This window comes from Poecilia formosa, unplaced genomic scaffold (genome assembly GCF_000485575.1).
Source record: "Poecilia formosa unplaced genomic scaffold, Poecilia_formosa-5.1.2 Scaffold103, whole genome shotgun sequence".
NCBI classification, from domain to species: domain Eukaryota; kingdom Metazoa; phylum Chordata; class Actinopteri; order Cyprinodontiformes; family Poeciliidae; genus Poecilia; species Poecilia formosa.
The window spans coordinates 1,633,645-1,651,553 of NW_006800042.1; the positions used below are offsets into that span (position 1 = coordinate 1,633,645).

The window sequence follows — 17,909 nt, forward strand, 5'->3', positions numbered from 1 at the left end:
GTGGGGACCAGGCTCCGGTCCCCACGAGGAGCGATTGGTCCCCACAACGTAGTATATGTCAGGAAAATCGTCCCCACAATGTATTACAAACAAACGCGCACACACACACACGCGCGCGCGCACACACACACACACACACACACAAACTTTACCAATTAATATTTTATCAAACAAATATCAATCCAAATATGAAAACTTTGTGGGAAAATCTCAGTAAACAACATTAAAAACAGCTGAGACACATACAAAACATGTAAAACCCTGGGATTTTTGTGGGATGTGTTTTTTTTAGCCATTACTGTTTGCATGGAGGCTTCAAACAAGAAAATAACAGGTCATTTTGTAGATTTGGTTGCTTTGTTCCTGATTTCCTGGGTTTGAACATAAATAGTTTGCAGCCGGATGGCCGATCATAGTAAAATAATGTATCAGTTCACAGTAGAAACTAGATGCCAAGCGATGAGTTCAAGAAATATTCTGTTGTCTGCTCACGTTGCAGAGGTCTGATATGATCAGGGGTCAAAACATTACAGCATATTTCAGACGAGTTAATTCATTCACACAGAGATCAGAAACCCAGTCAGTGTAAATAGGGCATGATGACAAAAAAAAAACTTCTGAAAATAATACAATAAAATAAAATATGTGACATTCCAGCATCTTCATGGTTAAATATGCTCGTAATTCATCTAAATCCTTAACTTCCTAAAAAAATAAAAAAAATAAAAAACATCTGGCAATGTTTTGGTACAAAACAGCAGAACAAATCAGAGATCAGTAGTAATTATTGAATAAAATTGGTTTGATGATTACATTTAATTTGCTTTTACAACTGTTAACAGAACAAAAAAAAGATGTTTTTTTTTAACTACAGTCCATGACAAACCGACTACGCAGTGAAGAACTACCAACATTATCAACACATGCTGATGTGTGTGAGTTGGTTTTTGTGATTCCACAGCCGTATGCCAGTTATTATCATTATCGTCATTTCACAGGACTCGTTTAGGTGGGCTCCTCTGTTACAGAAGTGAAAGGATCTTTAGGATAAATTGATCTTTTATTACGGCAACACAGCATCACAACTTTTAGAAAAAACAATCTTCAATCCGTATGTTTACTCAACGAGAAAGGAAAATCATGTCTTGAAACTTTTAGTAAGTATGTAATTTCCAACAGAACATCATGATCAAGCAAGGAAGCTATGGCTTAACTTTTAAAGAAAATAATATCCTCTCCTACATTCACGAACTAAGCCGCGAAAAACAGCTGAAAGTGCGTCAGATGACACTGGAAGTGGACGAAAGGATCTCGTAAAGGAAACCCGACTGACTTCATTGCTGTGGACGTGAGGACGTCCTGCTTGACGACGGGCTCATTTTATGGCTTCTTGAGAGGAGCAGATCATTGTGGACAAAACTCTACGTAACTCTCAATAACCTTCTAAAAACTCTCACCTTGCATTTCCTCAAAGTTCCCCAAAAGTTTCTCTCACCACACAGAGTTGCAGTTTAATGCTTCCCACTGCCTTCATCCTCTTCTTCTTCTCCTCCCAGGAGATGGGAGGATTCTTCATCACTCCAGCTTCTTCTCTTACATTCATCACCTCCTCCACATTTCCCTCTCTCTTTCTCTCTTCTTTTCTCACATCGTCCATCTTTCCTTCCTTTATCGCCCCCCACAGGCCTCCACTCTCAGCTGCCCTTGTGTTGTGTGTTGCACTCGCCAAACACCTCTCCTCCTCCTCTTCCTCTCTTTTTTCCCTCTCTCGCTCATTCTTTCTTTCAGTCTGTTAAAGGAGAAAAAGGTGACCAGGCACTTTCTCTCCCGTCACGCGCTGATGAGCTTAAACTTTTTCTTAACAGAGCTTGGAAAAGACAGGAAGGTCAACACACGTCGGAGCGAGCGCCATGCTACGCTAGGCCCTCGGCGTCCTCGCTTTGACGGCAGACATGTTTTATCAGACGCTTTCTGAGGAAATGAAAGGAAACAGCGCTATTCAGTCCTTCATTTGTTTCCCTTCTCTTTTCAAAGTTGTGTTGTGGGAGTAATTATTGCTTCTTTGACAGCTGGTGGGTGGCGTTTTGAAACAAAACTGCTTGGCACAGGCCTGAACGCGCAGAACAACACTGCTGCGGTCGGTACGATCACAAGAACCGCAAAAAATAAAAATAAAAAAATTGCCTCGGCTCTGTCAAAAATTATGCAATCAAATGGGAAAAAGAAAAAGGAGGAGGAAGAAGGAAAGATACTGGCAGTTGTCAAGCGGCTACAGCAGGGATCATACGAACAGGCCGTGCTTTAGCGTGATGGAGAGAGAGAGAGAGAGAGAGAGCTGAAATGACTCACAGTACTGCCACTTACACTGCTGTTGATGATTATGATAATTCGTGCGCAGCACTCCACAAGCAGCTTTGTGGAGCGGCATTAATCATCCCAGATTCACTCTCTGACTCGCTATATGCTCTCCCCTTCCCAATCATCTTCTTTGTATCCCTGTCCAACAACACCTTTCGGTTTCCCCGTCTTCTCTGTCCCCTCGTCTCTGCCTGTCTTGGCTAATCACACACAGGAGGGGCGCTGCCCTGCCGTTGAATTTTAATATTCATTTATACGGCCAGCCTTTGATGCCCCCACCATCCCATCCCCTCCGCTCCCCGTCACCCCCACAGTGCAGTGTAAGCACTTCTCTATCTCGTGTTCTGCCAGCGCTGCCAGCCCAGAATATCTCCCGCAGCACCCTGCGCTCCGAGTGTGTGTAGCGACTGTAGATGTATGCCCAAGAAAGCCCCAACAATGCAGCAACACAGGAAGAGCAAAGTGAGCAGATTGATGAAAGCAAGGTCAGGAGATAACACTTCCTATTAGAGCGCAGCCACAGCCACACAGAGGTCAGGTAGGAATTAATGCAGCTAAACTACAAACAACAAGTCTGCTTAAACACACACACGCACACACACACACACACACACACACACACACACACACACACACACACACACACACACACACCAATGCAGATCTCAAACTCTCTTGCAGTCATGTTATACAGTTCTTTTGCTAAAGCGAAAATTTTCACATATTGTATTTTATTGGAATTTCAGGTGACAGATCAACATAACGAAGTGCATATATGTGAAACTGATGAAAAATGATTTATGCTTGTCAAAATCTTAAAAGTGCGGCATACATTTACATTCAGCTTCCCTTCGTATGCCCACTTTTTAATATTTCAGGACACCTGGTCGTTTGGGTGTCTCAGCCAGTTATACTCACATGTTTATTGCAATTTGTGAAATACGCAGACTTTACTGAGAGTGTTGGTGAACATAAATGTTCGAGTTCTTCCTGGATTCTCAGCTGGATTAAGATTTGGGGTGATCGATGGAAACCACAGGTCCTTATGGCAGCGTCCTGCAGCTTCATGATGCGTCGCAGCGTCAACACACCTGAATCGAACAACCAGATCATCAGTTCTGTAGACCTTGACTGGATGCTGAGGAGAAATTTAACACTTTCTTTATCACAGTGTGTTGAACCCAGAATAAAACTCTTTCCTGCGAGCTGCCATTTGACACCCTTGATTTAGAGCTTTCCATTGGAGCCCTCACTGGATGTTCAAGGCTGATGTCCTACTGGACGGTGTCTCAATTTTTCTGCAGCTTCCTGCTTCGGATTGTTCGCCCAGAGTGGCAAACAGGCTAGGGATGCCTCTGATCCTCGTGATGCTGTTTGTTCACTAATATTCTCTAAAAAAAAAAAAACAAAGTCTATATATTGGGAATAGATAACAGGCATGGGAACTCTTTATCCATTTGGTGACTTCTGAGTTAGGGGTGAGCATTTATTATTATAAATGTCTCATCATAATTAGAACTTTGATTTTTTTTCCCACAATAAATTACAATCAATAATGTTTTAAATCTTCTAATTCTATCTGTATTGTCAGAATTGCTAATTTTGCTATTTTCTTTTCACCGTTTGTTCAATAAGAGTGTCAATAAACATGAATAAATTTGAAGACATGATTAAATGTGGCTACTGTGTGCAGTTCAGTGATACTAATCACGCTTCTGCCACCTGAAACCCTAATAAATTACATTTGCATTTGTAAACGGTGGAAAAGTTCACGGCTGTTTATGCATGATGTGTGTGAGTTCATGTGGAAACTGCAACTCTGTGGGGTGTGTCTGCTGTAGTTAACATTGGCCTACTGTCTATATTTAGCTTGAAACCCTCCGAGTTCCCCAGTGTGACCCTCACTTAGAGCTGCAGGCATTCCCATATCTGAGCACAGGGACGGTGCTGCCTGAAACAGAGAAACGTAGACAGACGGGGCGGAGGGAGGGACGGAGGGAGGGGGGCGTCTGCTGCATTCACAGTGCAGGTTCTTTTTCAGCCACAAGTACGAGAATAAGTGCGATTTAAAAGTGAATCTAGTTTAAGTTAGGACCCGAACAATGAGAGCAGGGACCGCTCTCTGAGGTGTAGCCATGGAGGAAGGCGAGCTGGTGATCAGGCTCCCCGGGCGATCCGACTCCCCACTGGGCAGCAGGGGTTCTGGTGGGTTAGGCGAGACCCTGGTGCTGAGGCACAAAGAAGTTCACCACTTCTTCTTTGTCCCCTTCAGGGAGCAGCCCATCTACAGCACGAGGGCCCACGTCTTCCAGATCGACCCCAACACCAAGAAGAACTGGCTGCCCGCGAGCAAGCACGCCGTCACTGTGTCCTACTTCTACGACAGCACGCGCAATGTCTACCGGATCATCAGCCTGGACGGAACCAAGGTGGGCCGACGCCTCGCAGCATTACCTGATACTGTTAGTGCGTCTCGGTTGATGTCCAGTGTAAATAACTCTGTTAATAAGTGCTGCAGTAAACACTAACGCAGAGACACTTCATAAACGCGCTCAGGTTTGCAGGACGTTCCAGGGCCAGAGGGCTCATGATTCATTTTGTCTGTCTCTTTGTCTGAACTCGAAAGTCTCGAGTAGATCATGATTACAGGATCTGAGAGCGAGGAACTCGGTGCGGCTGGGTTTTATTTAGGTAGCAGGGTTTACTAGAAGCAGACAAGAAAGAGAGTGAAGAAACGGGCAGGTAGCCAGGTGGACAACATGATCCAGAAATGTGATTGTGGCGATCAGAAAGGGCCCAAATGCAACATTTCAGAAAGCAGGTGAACTTTTTATAAAAAAAGACAGCACTTTTTTTAAATATGTTTTTTTTTTTTGTGGGTTAACGCAAACAAATTTTCATCATTTCTGTTGACACATTTTTTTCTGAAGTGCTTCTTTTGTTTGTTTGCTTTTTTTTTTTAAATGCTGCATTGAATTATCTTGTGTTTCCTCCTCTGTTTCTGCTTCTGCTGATTTTATTGCCACTGATTTTTGTAGATATGTTTTGGGACTCAAGCTTAACTATCATCTCATATTGGTGAGAAAATACTGGACCTCTAATTTGTGTGAAAAACACCTTGGCTTGCTGCTATCCGTTTCAAATTCATTTCTCAACGCCAACAGGAACGCCAGCTATTGCATAATCTTGCCAATACGGCAGCCAATTCTTGTCTTTATTAGTAATGTTCTGTAAAGGTGGCATAATTTACCAGGAATTAGAAGTAAACCACATTTCTGAGTAAAGCTGCATTACGTTTCTGTTTTTGGTTGAACTAAAACTGGCTTCGGTTTAATGCATTTTGCGTCTCCTGAAGAAGGAGATCGTTGCACATCAGTCTGGATTTTTCCTGTTTCAGTTTTTACCATTGAAATGATTAAACCCGTTTGAGTCTCCACAAGAATTTGCTTGCTCAATGCATAAATAAAGGGTTATGAAGAAGTGGCTGACACAGATTGTTGTCACCTTTATCATTATCACAATAGTTTCACAAAATACTTTATGTCCATATTTCCTGTAGCAGAAAGTAACACTGTAAATGCAAATAATCAGCTTGTAAAATGACAGAAAACTATTTAAATTTGCTGTTAAAATCTGGTAAGTTACAAGTTGTAATCTGAAACAGATGACTAGTTTTATTTGCTAAAATTACAACGATGTTCAGAAATCTTATTGCCATCCTACTGGATGACCGATGATCTTCTAACAGGGACATCTGTGATCTTTACATTTCAAGAGGAAATTGTCAGGGCGAAAAACCTAATTGACCTGTTTATTGGAAAAGCAGACTGTTTAACATCAATTTAACAAAAGTAAGAAATTGAACAGCAGTGAAAAAAAAAATGTCCCAATTATTTGATGCTTTTTAACAAGACGTCATTTTTTAAAATTTAACTGTCTTAACAAAAAAAAAATTGGGTCAGTTTATTATATGTTAATTTAATATTTCAGGTTATTTTTTGAGACCTATTTATTTAACTTTTTTAACAACAACAACAACAACAAAAAAGCATTCCCTGCTTTCCCATTTATCTTTTGTATCATATTGGACACATTAGGCTTTTTCTGTCATGCACATTCCATAATCAATAAGATGGAGTTTTTTTTTTCCATATATTCAGCATTTTTGCAAAGAATGTGTAAAAGCTTTTTAGCAACACAATTTCTACCTACACCAGGTTTTAGAAGAAACTTTGTAAAGAGCTAGATGTCTGAGGAATACTTGTATCATAATAGGGTGTAACACAGTACATTCTGCTCATTAAATTTGATGGGTTCTCTTTTTGCAGGCAATAATCAACAGCACCATCAGTCCGAACATGACGTTCACAAAGACGTCACAGAAGTTTGGTCAGTGGGCGGACAGTCGAGCGAACACCGTCTACGGACTGGGTTTCTCCACCGAGCATCATCTGGCCAAGGTGCCACTGCTAAAACAAACACAAGCCACGAGTAATCTGTTGCTTCTGAGCTTTGCTGCTGGATGGTTTTGATTATCTCTGCTGCCTGAGGGATTATTTTGTATCAATACACCTCACGTTCTCAAAGTTCTTTCACTACTTTGTGCTGCAGCTTCCCAGTAGGGGAAGTTTTCTGCATACATCTAAACTGGTAAAATAGTTATGCATCACCATCACTCAGCAGTAAGCTTAAGCTCATTAAAGGCATTTCCTGTGAACTCTGTCATATACTGGAAATGAAAGAAAAAATAGATGTTATTAGATCAGATGCTGTATTCTACTCCAGTAGCTGTTTGCAGCGTCCTAAGGTGTTGCGTGCACTCTGAATACGTCGTCCCTATAGGATGAAGCATCATGGTGGTGGAAGGCAGAAGATGCTGTGGGAATGCTTTAAGTACGAGTAAAAGTCAGGAGAATTTTCTTGTTTTTAACAAAAAATAGAGCTCCTTCTTCAGTTTGACTGAATGGGACGTTAATTAGTGAAAAAAGCGATAAAATCTCATCTTTATCGACAAAAAGTGAGAGGAAACAAATCTGGGGAGAGCAGAAAGGTTTTCCACAATTCTCAGTAAAATTAAAGGAGACTCTGTAAAAGCTTTAAGGCAGTAATGAGTTTCTGTGTCTTTTTTTAATATAAATCCAGATTTGTTGCACCTGGAGGCTGAAACAGCTAATTCATGATGGGCCAACGTCAAAGTGGACTCTCCTGTCAAAAATGTCACATGGTTTTATGCAAGAGCTACTGAATTTTTTATTGTTACATTTAACTGGTTGATTATGTAAAGCACATAATTATTTACACAGGAAATGCGATTTGGAGGCAGTGCGCCACCAATTATCTTCCTGTGTGAAACACATAATGAAGGAGTATGTGTGAGAGTAGCTATCTAATAGAAATATGTATATTTTTTTATTAATTAGCCTCAGTATTGGACAAAAAGTCTGAATGAAAACATTTTACATGTTGCGTTTTTGGCTTCTGTGTAAATAAGCACCAAATACAAATGTGGCAAATGTGGCCTATGGACCATTAATTAATGGATTAATGGTCCATAGGACAACTTTCTAACTGATGTGATGCTTTTGATGTTAAAGTTATTTTAAAATGGTCGATGTCCACTTATAGGTTCAACCTCCCAATCTGGATTTATACAGGAGTAATCTACTTCAGATATGTTTTTAGATGCTGTTAAATGCTGAAATATCATTTTTACCCTAGCTGGTTGTAGCTCTTGTTAGAAAATACACAGTTGTTAAATTATTGGCTGTAAAAGGAACCTTTTTCCAAAGGAAAGCTCTTAAATCTCACTGTGACCTTGTGCAAATGTGATTTGCTCTCATGTTTTCTTTATTCTCTGTTATATTAGGGTGGAGGGAAAAAAATCAATATCAATTTAAAGTCCTATTATAAGCTCCGTTCATCACATCAAAGAATAATAGACAAATAAAAATAACTTTAAAAAGATTTGACCTTGGCCAGACTCTGACAAAAGTGGAGGATTGGAGTAAAAGAAAAAAAAAAGTTCCCAGGAATTGGTCAGTAGACAGTCTGGACGCCAATTAGGAAGCATTTCCTCTGAATCAAAGTTTTAGGAAAGAGCTTTAGTTCTCAGGTGTCTGTTGTGAGGACAACTCTGAAGCACTTAAACTGAGAACCGCTGCATTTAGATCACTGCAGCACAACTCTTATGTTACACCGAAGCAAAATGATATCAGGTTAGCTTTTGTAACTGGACTAATGGCCGACACAGGACCGGCTGAAGAGGAGTCTTAAATTTCCTCCTCAGCACTCAGCTTGCTGCTGTACTTACACTAAATTACTTGGCGGTAGCCGTGTGAGCTATGAACCTCACCCTTCTGGTAAACCAGAGATGTGTCTGTGAAACATGGTGCTGATATTTGCTTAAAGTCCCTCAGATGAGGTTGCCTTTCCACTTCGGATCGACTTGGACATGACAGGACTAAAACAACCAGAGATCAACATTATTCAACCTGTTTCAGGAGGCAGGGTTGCAGGAGTAATGCCTAGTTGTGGGTATTGGTCCAGCAGCTTTTCCTTATCCTTTAAATCTGCCCTATTAGATGCTGGCTTCTTCTCTTATGAACGACTGCGCTGAGCAGATTAAACCACAGTGTAGGATTTAGAGCCAATATTGACGGATGTCTTTCTTGTCCAGTTTGCAGAGAAGTTTGCAGAATACAAAGAAGCAGCACGGCTTGCGAAGGAGAAGAGCCAGGAGAAGATGGAGATGGCCACGTCTCCCTCTCAGGTAAGTTCAGCGTTCCACACAATCACTCCAATCTGAAGGGTTAAATAAGAAAGGGCGATAAAATTCATTGTGCCCAGTATTGGTAAGAGAAGTGTTCAGATTCCTCATTTATATAAAAACAATATTGCTGCAAAATGCTTCCCACAGCTTCTATGTACAGTTTTGCTTCACAGTATTGAAGTCTTCCAAAATCCAAAATTTGATTTGATCATTTATCATTTCTGGAATAACATGAAATCATTAAAACTGAGCATGGAAATGTCGAAATTTCCAGTCTTTAATTGATCTTGATAAATCAATATCTGTTTTCATATTGATTCAAACTCACTCAATCAAATTCTCAGAGAGCTGCTCTTTCACCGCTTCTTTGGCCTCCAAATACTTTCGCTTTTGGACGCTAAACCTTAGAACTGGGTTTATCGTGAACTCTAAAGTTTTTTGTTTTTTAAATCTGATTTAAGTTTGTCTAGCTGCCAAAAAGAGTGAAATAACCCTTTATGAATCTTGTAAGCCAGTCACTGTGTTGTTTCAAAACTCAATAAACCCCGACTAGATAGATATTTTGAATTGAAATGTCCGTAATGCATGGAAAGAAATGCAAGAAAATTGAGTCTGGAGATTATGAATATTTGAAATCTAAATACTGTAGGAACTGTGTAGCAGGTTACTACTATAACTGGTACAGTTTCAACATTATGCACATTATATTATTCTATTTTGCCTTATATATATATAAAACTCAAAAAATCAAAACATCTCACTGATTGTTATCAACTTTTGGTCTTTAGGGTAGCCTGACGGTTTCATGCCCAGATAGACTTCTCACTTGGAAAGCAAAATAAAATTTTGATGAAAAGATGACATTTCCAAATGTCAACTTGCAATTTCAAAATAATTAATTAATGAACAAGTAGTAGTAAATAATGAACTGTGTTACACTTAATCCATCTACTTAATTCATCATTTAGGTATTTGTCAGTCTCGAATCCTCTAATTTTGCAAACGTGACGCATCGTCTCCTCTGCACAACCAACCTGCAGCTTAAAATGCAGAGCCGGGGATTGACTCTACATCAGAGAACACAGTTTGCTTTAGATACGGCATTAGTGTGTACAGAAAGTGCGGCAACAACACACTTCAAGGGACGCTCAGTCGTGTCTGTGAGAGAAAATGAACTTGTTTCAGCAGGAGGGAATCCCTGGAGAAATCTGGGTTTTAATCTAAAGACCATTATACCCGGCTTCACATCCACATCTTTTCAATATGGAGGCAAGGTGGAAAGCCCCTGCGCCGTGCTGCAGTCTTTGCCTCTCGCGTGTCTCTTAATGAGGCAAGGAGGACAGCTTCGCGCTCGCCGGGAGCCGGGGGCTGCATGTGCCGCACGACGGAGCAGCGCTGCAAGTCACAGACAGGCCGTAACTGTGAAGGCTGCAGCCTGGCTGATAGGAGCCTGCAGAGGTCTGCTTAAGCTTCTCCATCGCTGAGAGTCAGAGCTTCACCCACGGGCCAGCTGGCACTCAGATCCTTCTCTTTCCTCCACTCCAACTCAACTTAAAGCCGGAGGAGAAACTTTTTCGCTTAAAAAAAAAAAAGACAAGGAAGAGAAGACACGGACCCAGAGCCCGGAGCTTAGGTCCCAGCGGGCCTAAGCTCCGGTGGAAATGCATCACAAACAAATACTTTATAAAGCGCTAATGAACGTGGAGCGCAGAATGTAAAACCAGCCACAATCGTCCTCTTATCTCTGTCTGCCTTCTTGGCCATCAGAGGCGTGCGGGTCTGTGTCATTGTGCTGCTGCATTGAGCTCCGGTCCAGAGTCCTGGCAGCTTTGTTTTATGTGAGTGCAGCAGCTAAATGATTTGTCTCTCGTATAATTCTGTTCTTGTATGGGATATAAAGATAAGAATTAATCTGTACTTCTATAATTTCCCTGCGCCAAAGCGAGCTAGTTTAATCGCCTGTGGGAATGTGGAATTGTTCACTAAGACGGACTAAATTTGTTGCGCCACAATTTTCTACGAGCTTAGAGGACCTTCAGCTCCCTGACCGTCGGACAGCTCTGCCTTTCTACATCTTTGTCAGCAGGTTAATTTGCTGTTTCCAGTTCAGAATAAGAATCCATCAAGGGCAAAAAGTTTTTTTTTTCTTTTAAGATACAAGTGAAGTGAGGTGCAGTTTATTTTGTCATTAAGATTGAAACGTTTAAATTTCGGATTAATGCCTACAGTATTGACAGGTTTAATCATCCATGTTTTGTTTTGTTTTTTCCCAAAAGTGGGTTGATTGAACTGCATACAAATTCAGTTAATATGAAAAAAAAAAAACAGAATTAGTGCACAAGGTTGAATTAATTGTAGATTTATACACACAGACTCAAATATATATTTCAGTTTGGTAAAATTTAAACTGCGTTTGGGTCAATGTGTTTGATTCTGGCTCTTAATTTGAGATGAAGGTGAAAATTTTTGAATTTTTTTGCAGCTAAATAGAGCCCATATTATGATGCTGCCACCACTTGTTTTGACATGTAGTGGTGTTATCTGGTCTAAAACTCCTCCAAAGACACCTTTTTGCCAACCAAATATCTCAACTTTTGCATAATCTGACCATAACAGAATGTTGTTGTTTTTATTTTCTAGACAGCATTTGTGCTGCTGTCCAGGTGGAAAGACTCAGCTTTGGAGCTGATGCTTCTTTTTTGCTCAGCACCTTTTCAGTCTATGTTCAGCCGACTTTCCTGTGGATGAACACACTGCTGTTCTTGTAGCTCTTAGTGTGATAGCTGTGAGCTTTGTACGATCATTAGTTGTTCTTATTCTAACCTAGGACAGTTTGTGTCAGGTGGCTGAGCAATTATGCAAAAAAAAACAACAACTAATAAACATCTAGTACTAGTTTAGGATTGGATAGAGGAGCCAAACATCAGACTGTTGGACTGACATTTTAATCCTATTCAAAATGTTTGAACATGTGAAAAACTTTATTCTGTGCCTGGAAACCAAGAACTTTAAAGAGCTCAACCTGCTCTACCAAGAGCAGTAATCAAAAAATAATAATAATAATAAAAAAAAACTCACCAAATTATACCAGAAGCTTGTTTATGGCTAAAAATATTGCACATATTTTCTCTGCAACTTGCTGAAAGACATTTTTGCCTAATAATAGAGAGGCTGTGGGTGTGCAGTTCTATGAGGCTTGTTGATCAGATTAATAGTAACTTCTGAAAATATCATTATCACTGACCTCACGTTTCAGTATTAATATTTCTGCATTAAAAGTTGTTTTACTTGCTTGATTATGACTTATCTCTAAGAGGTAAATAATCATATTTGAATAAAAGTTTGTGTGTAATCTGTGTAATTGTGTGTATGAGTTTGACTCATAAGAGAAAATTTACCACAGACTTCGATTTGTCCACTTAATTCTTATTCGATTTCTTGTTAATTAGATATGAAATGAGCCCTTAAGTAAATGACTGATTTTCTTGTGAAGGCAGGCTGCAGCTCAAGCAGGATGAAGTTGAAGCCATGCAGTATAATCACGGCTTGCTTCCCATATTAGATAATAACGCTGTGAACGTCCTCTCACCCGCAGGAGTCTCCGGCCGGTGAGCTCGCCTCCCCCCTCACCCCCGTGACTCCCCCCATGGAAAACATCAACGGCACGGACGAGATCTGCGACACGACTCCCAACTCGGACAGCCGTCCGGAGCCGGCGCAGAACGCTCTGGCTTTTGCACACAGGTATATCCCGCTGTAGTGCCCGTCGGCAAAAAAGATTAGCACCTGGGTCACTTTTATTACTTCATCCGAGCAATGATGGCTGTGAGTTTTTTTGTCTGCTTGTCCGTCGTCTGCGGTGCAGACGTGAACAGTCCTTCTCTGTCGCTCTCCTGTGTGTCTGAGTTCACCTCTATATCCGTTCCATGTGAGCACAGAAGAGCGAACTCCCTGTATTCACCGCTGCTTTCTCGTGTTTTTTCCTCTTTAGGGAGCAGCTTAAGACTTGTCGGGTCTGCTCTTTCTGATAGTCCCGACTGCTGTGACACCGTGACTTCTCTAAACACACACACACACACACACACACACACACACACACACACACACACACACACACACAAATGAAAAAAAGGGGAAAAAATCATCACAACAGTTTAGATGTAATGTTTTTCTAAAATAAGAGCCTGGGGCCTGGGTGGGTGCTGTTTTCCAATACATCATGATGCACTGAATATTTATTACTCAACGTAAGAATAAAACACTGAAACTCCTGTAAGGAGGGATGCAATGAAATGGGTGCATAAGACGTTTTTCTTTTTACTGGAATTATAGCATTTACATACTGTTCAATTGTTCCAACCAGCAAGCAATGTAACTTAGATTGTTTCTCAGGACTGATGAACCGTTATCCACTTTTTCTTTTTTTTCTTTTTTTGTCTAATCTGAGCATGCTCTGTGAGGAACCTCACACACACGTCCGTCTACAGAGCCTTGCTAATATACATACACGCTCTTGGATTGGTTTCATATTTTGTCACGTTTCAATCACAAAATTCAAAGCTTTGTAATGCAGTTGTTTGTTGCAACAAAGTATTTTATTAATGTAGAAGGACTTTTTTTTTCTTACAAATAAAACTCTAAAAAGTGTGGTGTGCATTTGTATTCAAACTATCTGGGTCAATAATTTGTGTAACCACCATTTGTGTTTTTTGGGGTGTATCTTGGACATGTAGAGGTTAATATTTGTGCCCGTTCTTGTCCTCCAAATTGGACTTAATCCCGAATGTTGACATGTCGTTACAAACCAAGAACTTCTTCCATTAATCAAGTTTTTATTGGAGAAAAAAAAAAAAAACTTGTGTTGGTCCATCACTTTTGGTAATTGTGATCGTAACGTGACAAACCGTGTGGGAAAGTTTCAACGGGGGTGCGAACGCGCTCACGTATATGTGTATGGGTACTGCAGTGCAATAACATGAATGCAAATTCAAATCTCTTGTCTGAGTAGGTGTTGCTGCGACACCTATGCATGCACAATTACCGCTGTACACATTCCTCAGAGTCTTGTGAGCAAACTGCAAACTAAAATGTGATTCCAAACCTTTCCTGATGTGCATCTGTCTCTGTAAGACGTCGCTCGGGCTCACTGTGGTGCAAAATGGCTCCGAAAGGTGCGGCTGCGGGGTTCGTCGCCAAAAATGTGTCGAAGAAGTGTTTATGTAAGACTTATGTAACACGATGTGGGTAGTGGGAGGCATGGAGAGAGCAAGACAGACACACAGATTGTGTGTGTCAGAGAGGAACGTGATTTGTATAAAGTCTGTACGTGAGTCACCGATACCTAAATGTCCAGGATCAGCGCACAGTGCATCGCTGAAGTAAATAAAGTGGAGAGAGAGAGAGAGAAACACAGAGAGAGAGAGAGAGAGAGAGAGAAGTTTGAGTTGTTTAAAAGGGTAAAGTCTTATTTTGTCGTGAAATGTACACCACAGGCTTTTTCCTTTTTTGAAATATCTGTAACTTTGTGCCACTTCTATTGTTGTCTGTAGCTGAGATTCATTTTAATTAAAGATGTCACTTCCTGACTTGAAATATGGTTGTTCTGGTGTTTGAGTGAAGAAGCTTAGTGTGTTTTTGAACACAGCTCTGGTCAAAAGTTTGCATACACTCACTACTGGCATGAATGTCATTCACTTTAGGTCCCAAATGATACATTTGAACAGTTCCCTCTTTTGGGGTTGGAGTGACTTTTTTAACAAGAACTTGAGGGAAAAGTTTGGGTTTGCATGTGGATTTCCTTTAAACCACACAGGGTCGAAATTGTACTTACAGATTCAAATGTGTAAATAAATTTTCTCTGACATCAGGTTACATGTTCTTCAGTGCGTTGTAGGGAAACGACACGCGTTATTTCACCCTAATCAAACTTCAGGCGTAACTTTTGGCTGGATATTTGAGCACCCTTTTAAGCAGAATTACCAGATTTGATCTAAATTGTTTAGTTTTCTTGAGTGGGTCAAAGGTTCTTGCCCACTTTTCGTACAGCTGAGGTTGGGGGCTTTCTAGAAAGCCTTAATGTATTATGTTTCATCCAATTTAATACCAACTTTGTTGTGTTTTTGAGGTTATCGGTTTGTGTCAACCATCTGTTTATTTTATATAAAACTTGAAGAATTTGGTTGCCATCCTACTTCCTTATCCTTATTCCATCTATTTTGTGCAATGGCCATTGTCACTGTCAACTAATAAAACCCCCAGCATGACTCTGCCACCACTATGCTCCACAGCTGATACAGTGTTCGTATAGTTTGAAAGTCTAAACTTTACTCAGAGATGTTTGAGGTCAAACGTCTCTCAATGTGTGGCTCATTTGACCGTGATGTTTTTCTCCATAAGAGAGATGGTCTTTAAAAATTAAAGTGGCAAATTTGAGTTAGTATAAAAACGTCATTTTGGCCTTTTTTTCACAGTTTGCAGCCCCTCAGGCCACGTTAAAATGAAACTTCCTTTGCTGTTTGTGATCAGTTTGTTTGCCGTGTTTGTTCCTGGGTTTTTCCTGAACATTTCAAACTCCTGGAAGTTTGGGTTAGGTGGTTGAAACTTAATGACAATTAGGTGCTCCTAGAGAGCAATGATCCCAAACAATCATCAAACTTGGTCTTAAAATTGATAAATTAGGATTTAAGGAGCTATTGAAATGATGCAAAACTCTATTGAAGTCTGAGGCAATGAACATATCAACAAAAAGCACCTGATGTTCCTGCAGATCACTTCACAATATGTAGACAAGTATTGATGAAGGTGTACGTATATATTTGAACCTGATCGTATATTCCTGAGACCTTGTGGGGATTAAAGAAAGCTCAAGTATAATTTCAGAACTGCGCCCCAAAATTCATGTCCAGGGGTTTGTTTTATCATCATTTTGCTGCTAAGAAGAAACACTTTGAATGCTTATCAAAATCCAAATATTACTGCATTAAAGCCCACAGTGAGGCTTTGCAAACTCCTGACCATAACTGTAGGAAAACATCAACATCCAGAGATTATCAGACAGATTTCTGGGTATCGTTGAAGTACCTTACCATTACGTGAAGCTGCACAGATCAGTGCAGCAAAAGAGAGAGAGAGAGAGAGAGAGAGAGAGAGAGAGATGTGGAGAGGACACCCACTGCCTGCTGCAGCCTTGCTGGTGTTTCTATTAATGCTGCGTGCGTGGGAGACGGGGTCGACTCTGCAAGTGTGCATGTAACAAGCGAACCTCACTCACACTTTCGCAGATATGCAGCAATAGAGGACGTGAGAATCATAAAGCTTTTGCTGCTTTTATTTCTCTGACTCACATCTTCCTTCATGCACACAAGAAGGTTCATCACGTGTATTTCTACTTGTTAAAACGTACGCTGAATGAATTTTGAGTGTGTGTCCCTTTGTATGCAGAGCCAAAACCCTCAAAAAATGCAGGTGCTTGCAGCGCTACTTTTGTATAAATAAATAAATAAATAAATAAATAAATAAATAAATAATTTCCAGACCTCCGGAGGCAGTCTTGGCACATCTGGAGTTGGATGTGCGCTCGTCTCTGCGGGACGCAGCGCAGCGCTCTGTGTGGGCAGGTGTATGTGGGAGCAGAGAACAGATGAGGAGAGAAGTGGATGAAAGACGAGTTTCTTAAATCGGGGATGTGGGTGCGTTTAGCAGATCCTTTGCTGGAGTGGTTCTGAATGGTTTTTATTGATGTTATTGGACCTTTTCGGTTTGGACTTCCTGGGTTGCACGTGAACGGTCCTCTGGTGTTGGAGGATGTAGGCGTCAGGCTGTGGGTTTCGGTGAAAGGAGATCGCTGCGACGTCTCCACCGTTCCTCCTCTGATGCCATGGCAACTGCTGTGCCTCGCTGTTTTATTTATTTATTTGAATTGCTGTGTGAGGAGGGAGAACCTACCTGAATACCAACAGTGATCAGGACACCCAGGAGGGCTGCGGAAAAAAAAAACCTGTGTGCGTGTCACACGTTTACACTTTTGCTCTTTAGTCTTTTTATTCAGAATGAATAAACTTTTAAAGATGTTTTTTTTTAATGCAGTAAAACACAAAGCAAAGAGTTAAGAGTTTATTTACAGCTGATGGAATACCGGTAATATGTACAAGTAGCAACAATTACATTCAGAAATAAGAAAAAGTTTAAAGCACAACTTTTTTTGGACGTGTTAAATTTCTGTTCTTCTGAGAAAAATCACACAATTTGGTCCTGAAATTTTTTCAAAAAATTTCCATGAAATATTTTTGCTTTGTATACAAATGTACAAAATCAGTTAAAAAAACACACACACACATACACATACACACACACATAATCATGTGATCTTGTTTAGCAACACAGAAAATTACACAGAAAACTGCCTAGTAGCACAGATTTTTTTTTTTTTTGCAATGAAAAATCATCTTCCATCAGTAGTTCAACAACATAGCAGCTTCTAACTTACCCACCATGTGTCTCTGCCTCTGTCCTCAGCCAAAAATGGTTTCAGACGACCCCCACCCCCTCCAACCTTTACAGCCTCTAAAAAAGCGTCTCGGCGTCTTGTCCTTTTGTCTCTGTCTCCCTCCGCTGATGTCCCTGCGCTCCCTCCGTCTGTCTCCATCCTCACATCTTGACGTCTCGCCCGCTCTCTGCCTCTCCGAGCTGCTGTGTGAGGTTTATACATTGGCGGGAGCGGTGACAGCGCCGCTCCGTCCGTGTGCGTGAGCGTGTGTGTGTGTGTGTGTGTGTGTGTGTGTGA

General features: G+C 40.7%; 1 protein-coding gene and 1 long non-coding RNA gene across 4 annotated transcripts in view; one reads left to right on the forward strand and one right to left on the reverse strand.

Moving 5' to 3' along the window:
* Window positions 1–2,947, reverse strand: part of LOC103142957 (uncharacterized) — a 6,362-nt gene extending 3,415 nt beyond the window's left edge. The window contains exon 1 of the long non-coding RNA XR_476738.2: window positions 1,496–2,947. This is a non-coding gene — a long non-coding RNA (uncharacterized LOC103142957). The remainder of the gene's footprint in view (window positions 1–1,495) is intronic.
* Window positions 1–17,909, forward strand: part of homer1b (homer scaffold protein 1b) — a 29,861-nt gene that overhangs the window by 4,332 nt on the left and 7,620 nt on the right. Inside the window, exons 2-6 of one of the 3 annotated variants that reach the window (XM_007559289.2) lie at window positions 4,631–4,787; window positions 6,687–6,818; window positions 9,035–9,127; window positions 12,723–12,871; window positions 13,119–13,209. In XM_007559289.2, coding sequence (XP_007559351.2) covers window positions 4,631–4,787; window positions 6,687–6,818; window positions 9,035–9,127; window positions 12,723–12,871; window positions 13,119–13,155 — 568 coding nt within the window. In that variant the 3' untranslated portion in view covers window positions 13,156–13,209. Of the gene's footprint in view, window positions 1–3,968; window positions 4,788–6,686; window positions 6,819–9,034; window positions 9,128–12,722; window positions 12,872–13,118; window positions 13,210–17,909 lie in introns of those variants that run through there. The other 2 variants (XM_007559288.2, XM_007559286.2) reach the window with 2 other exon arrangements.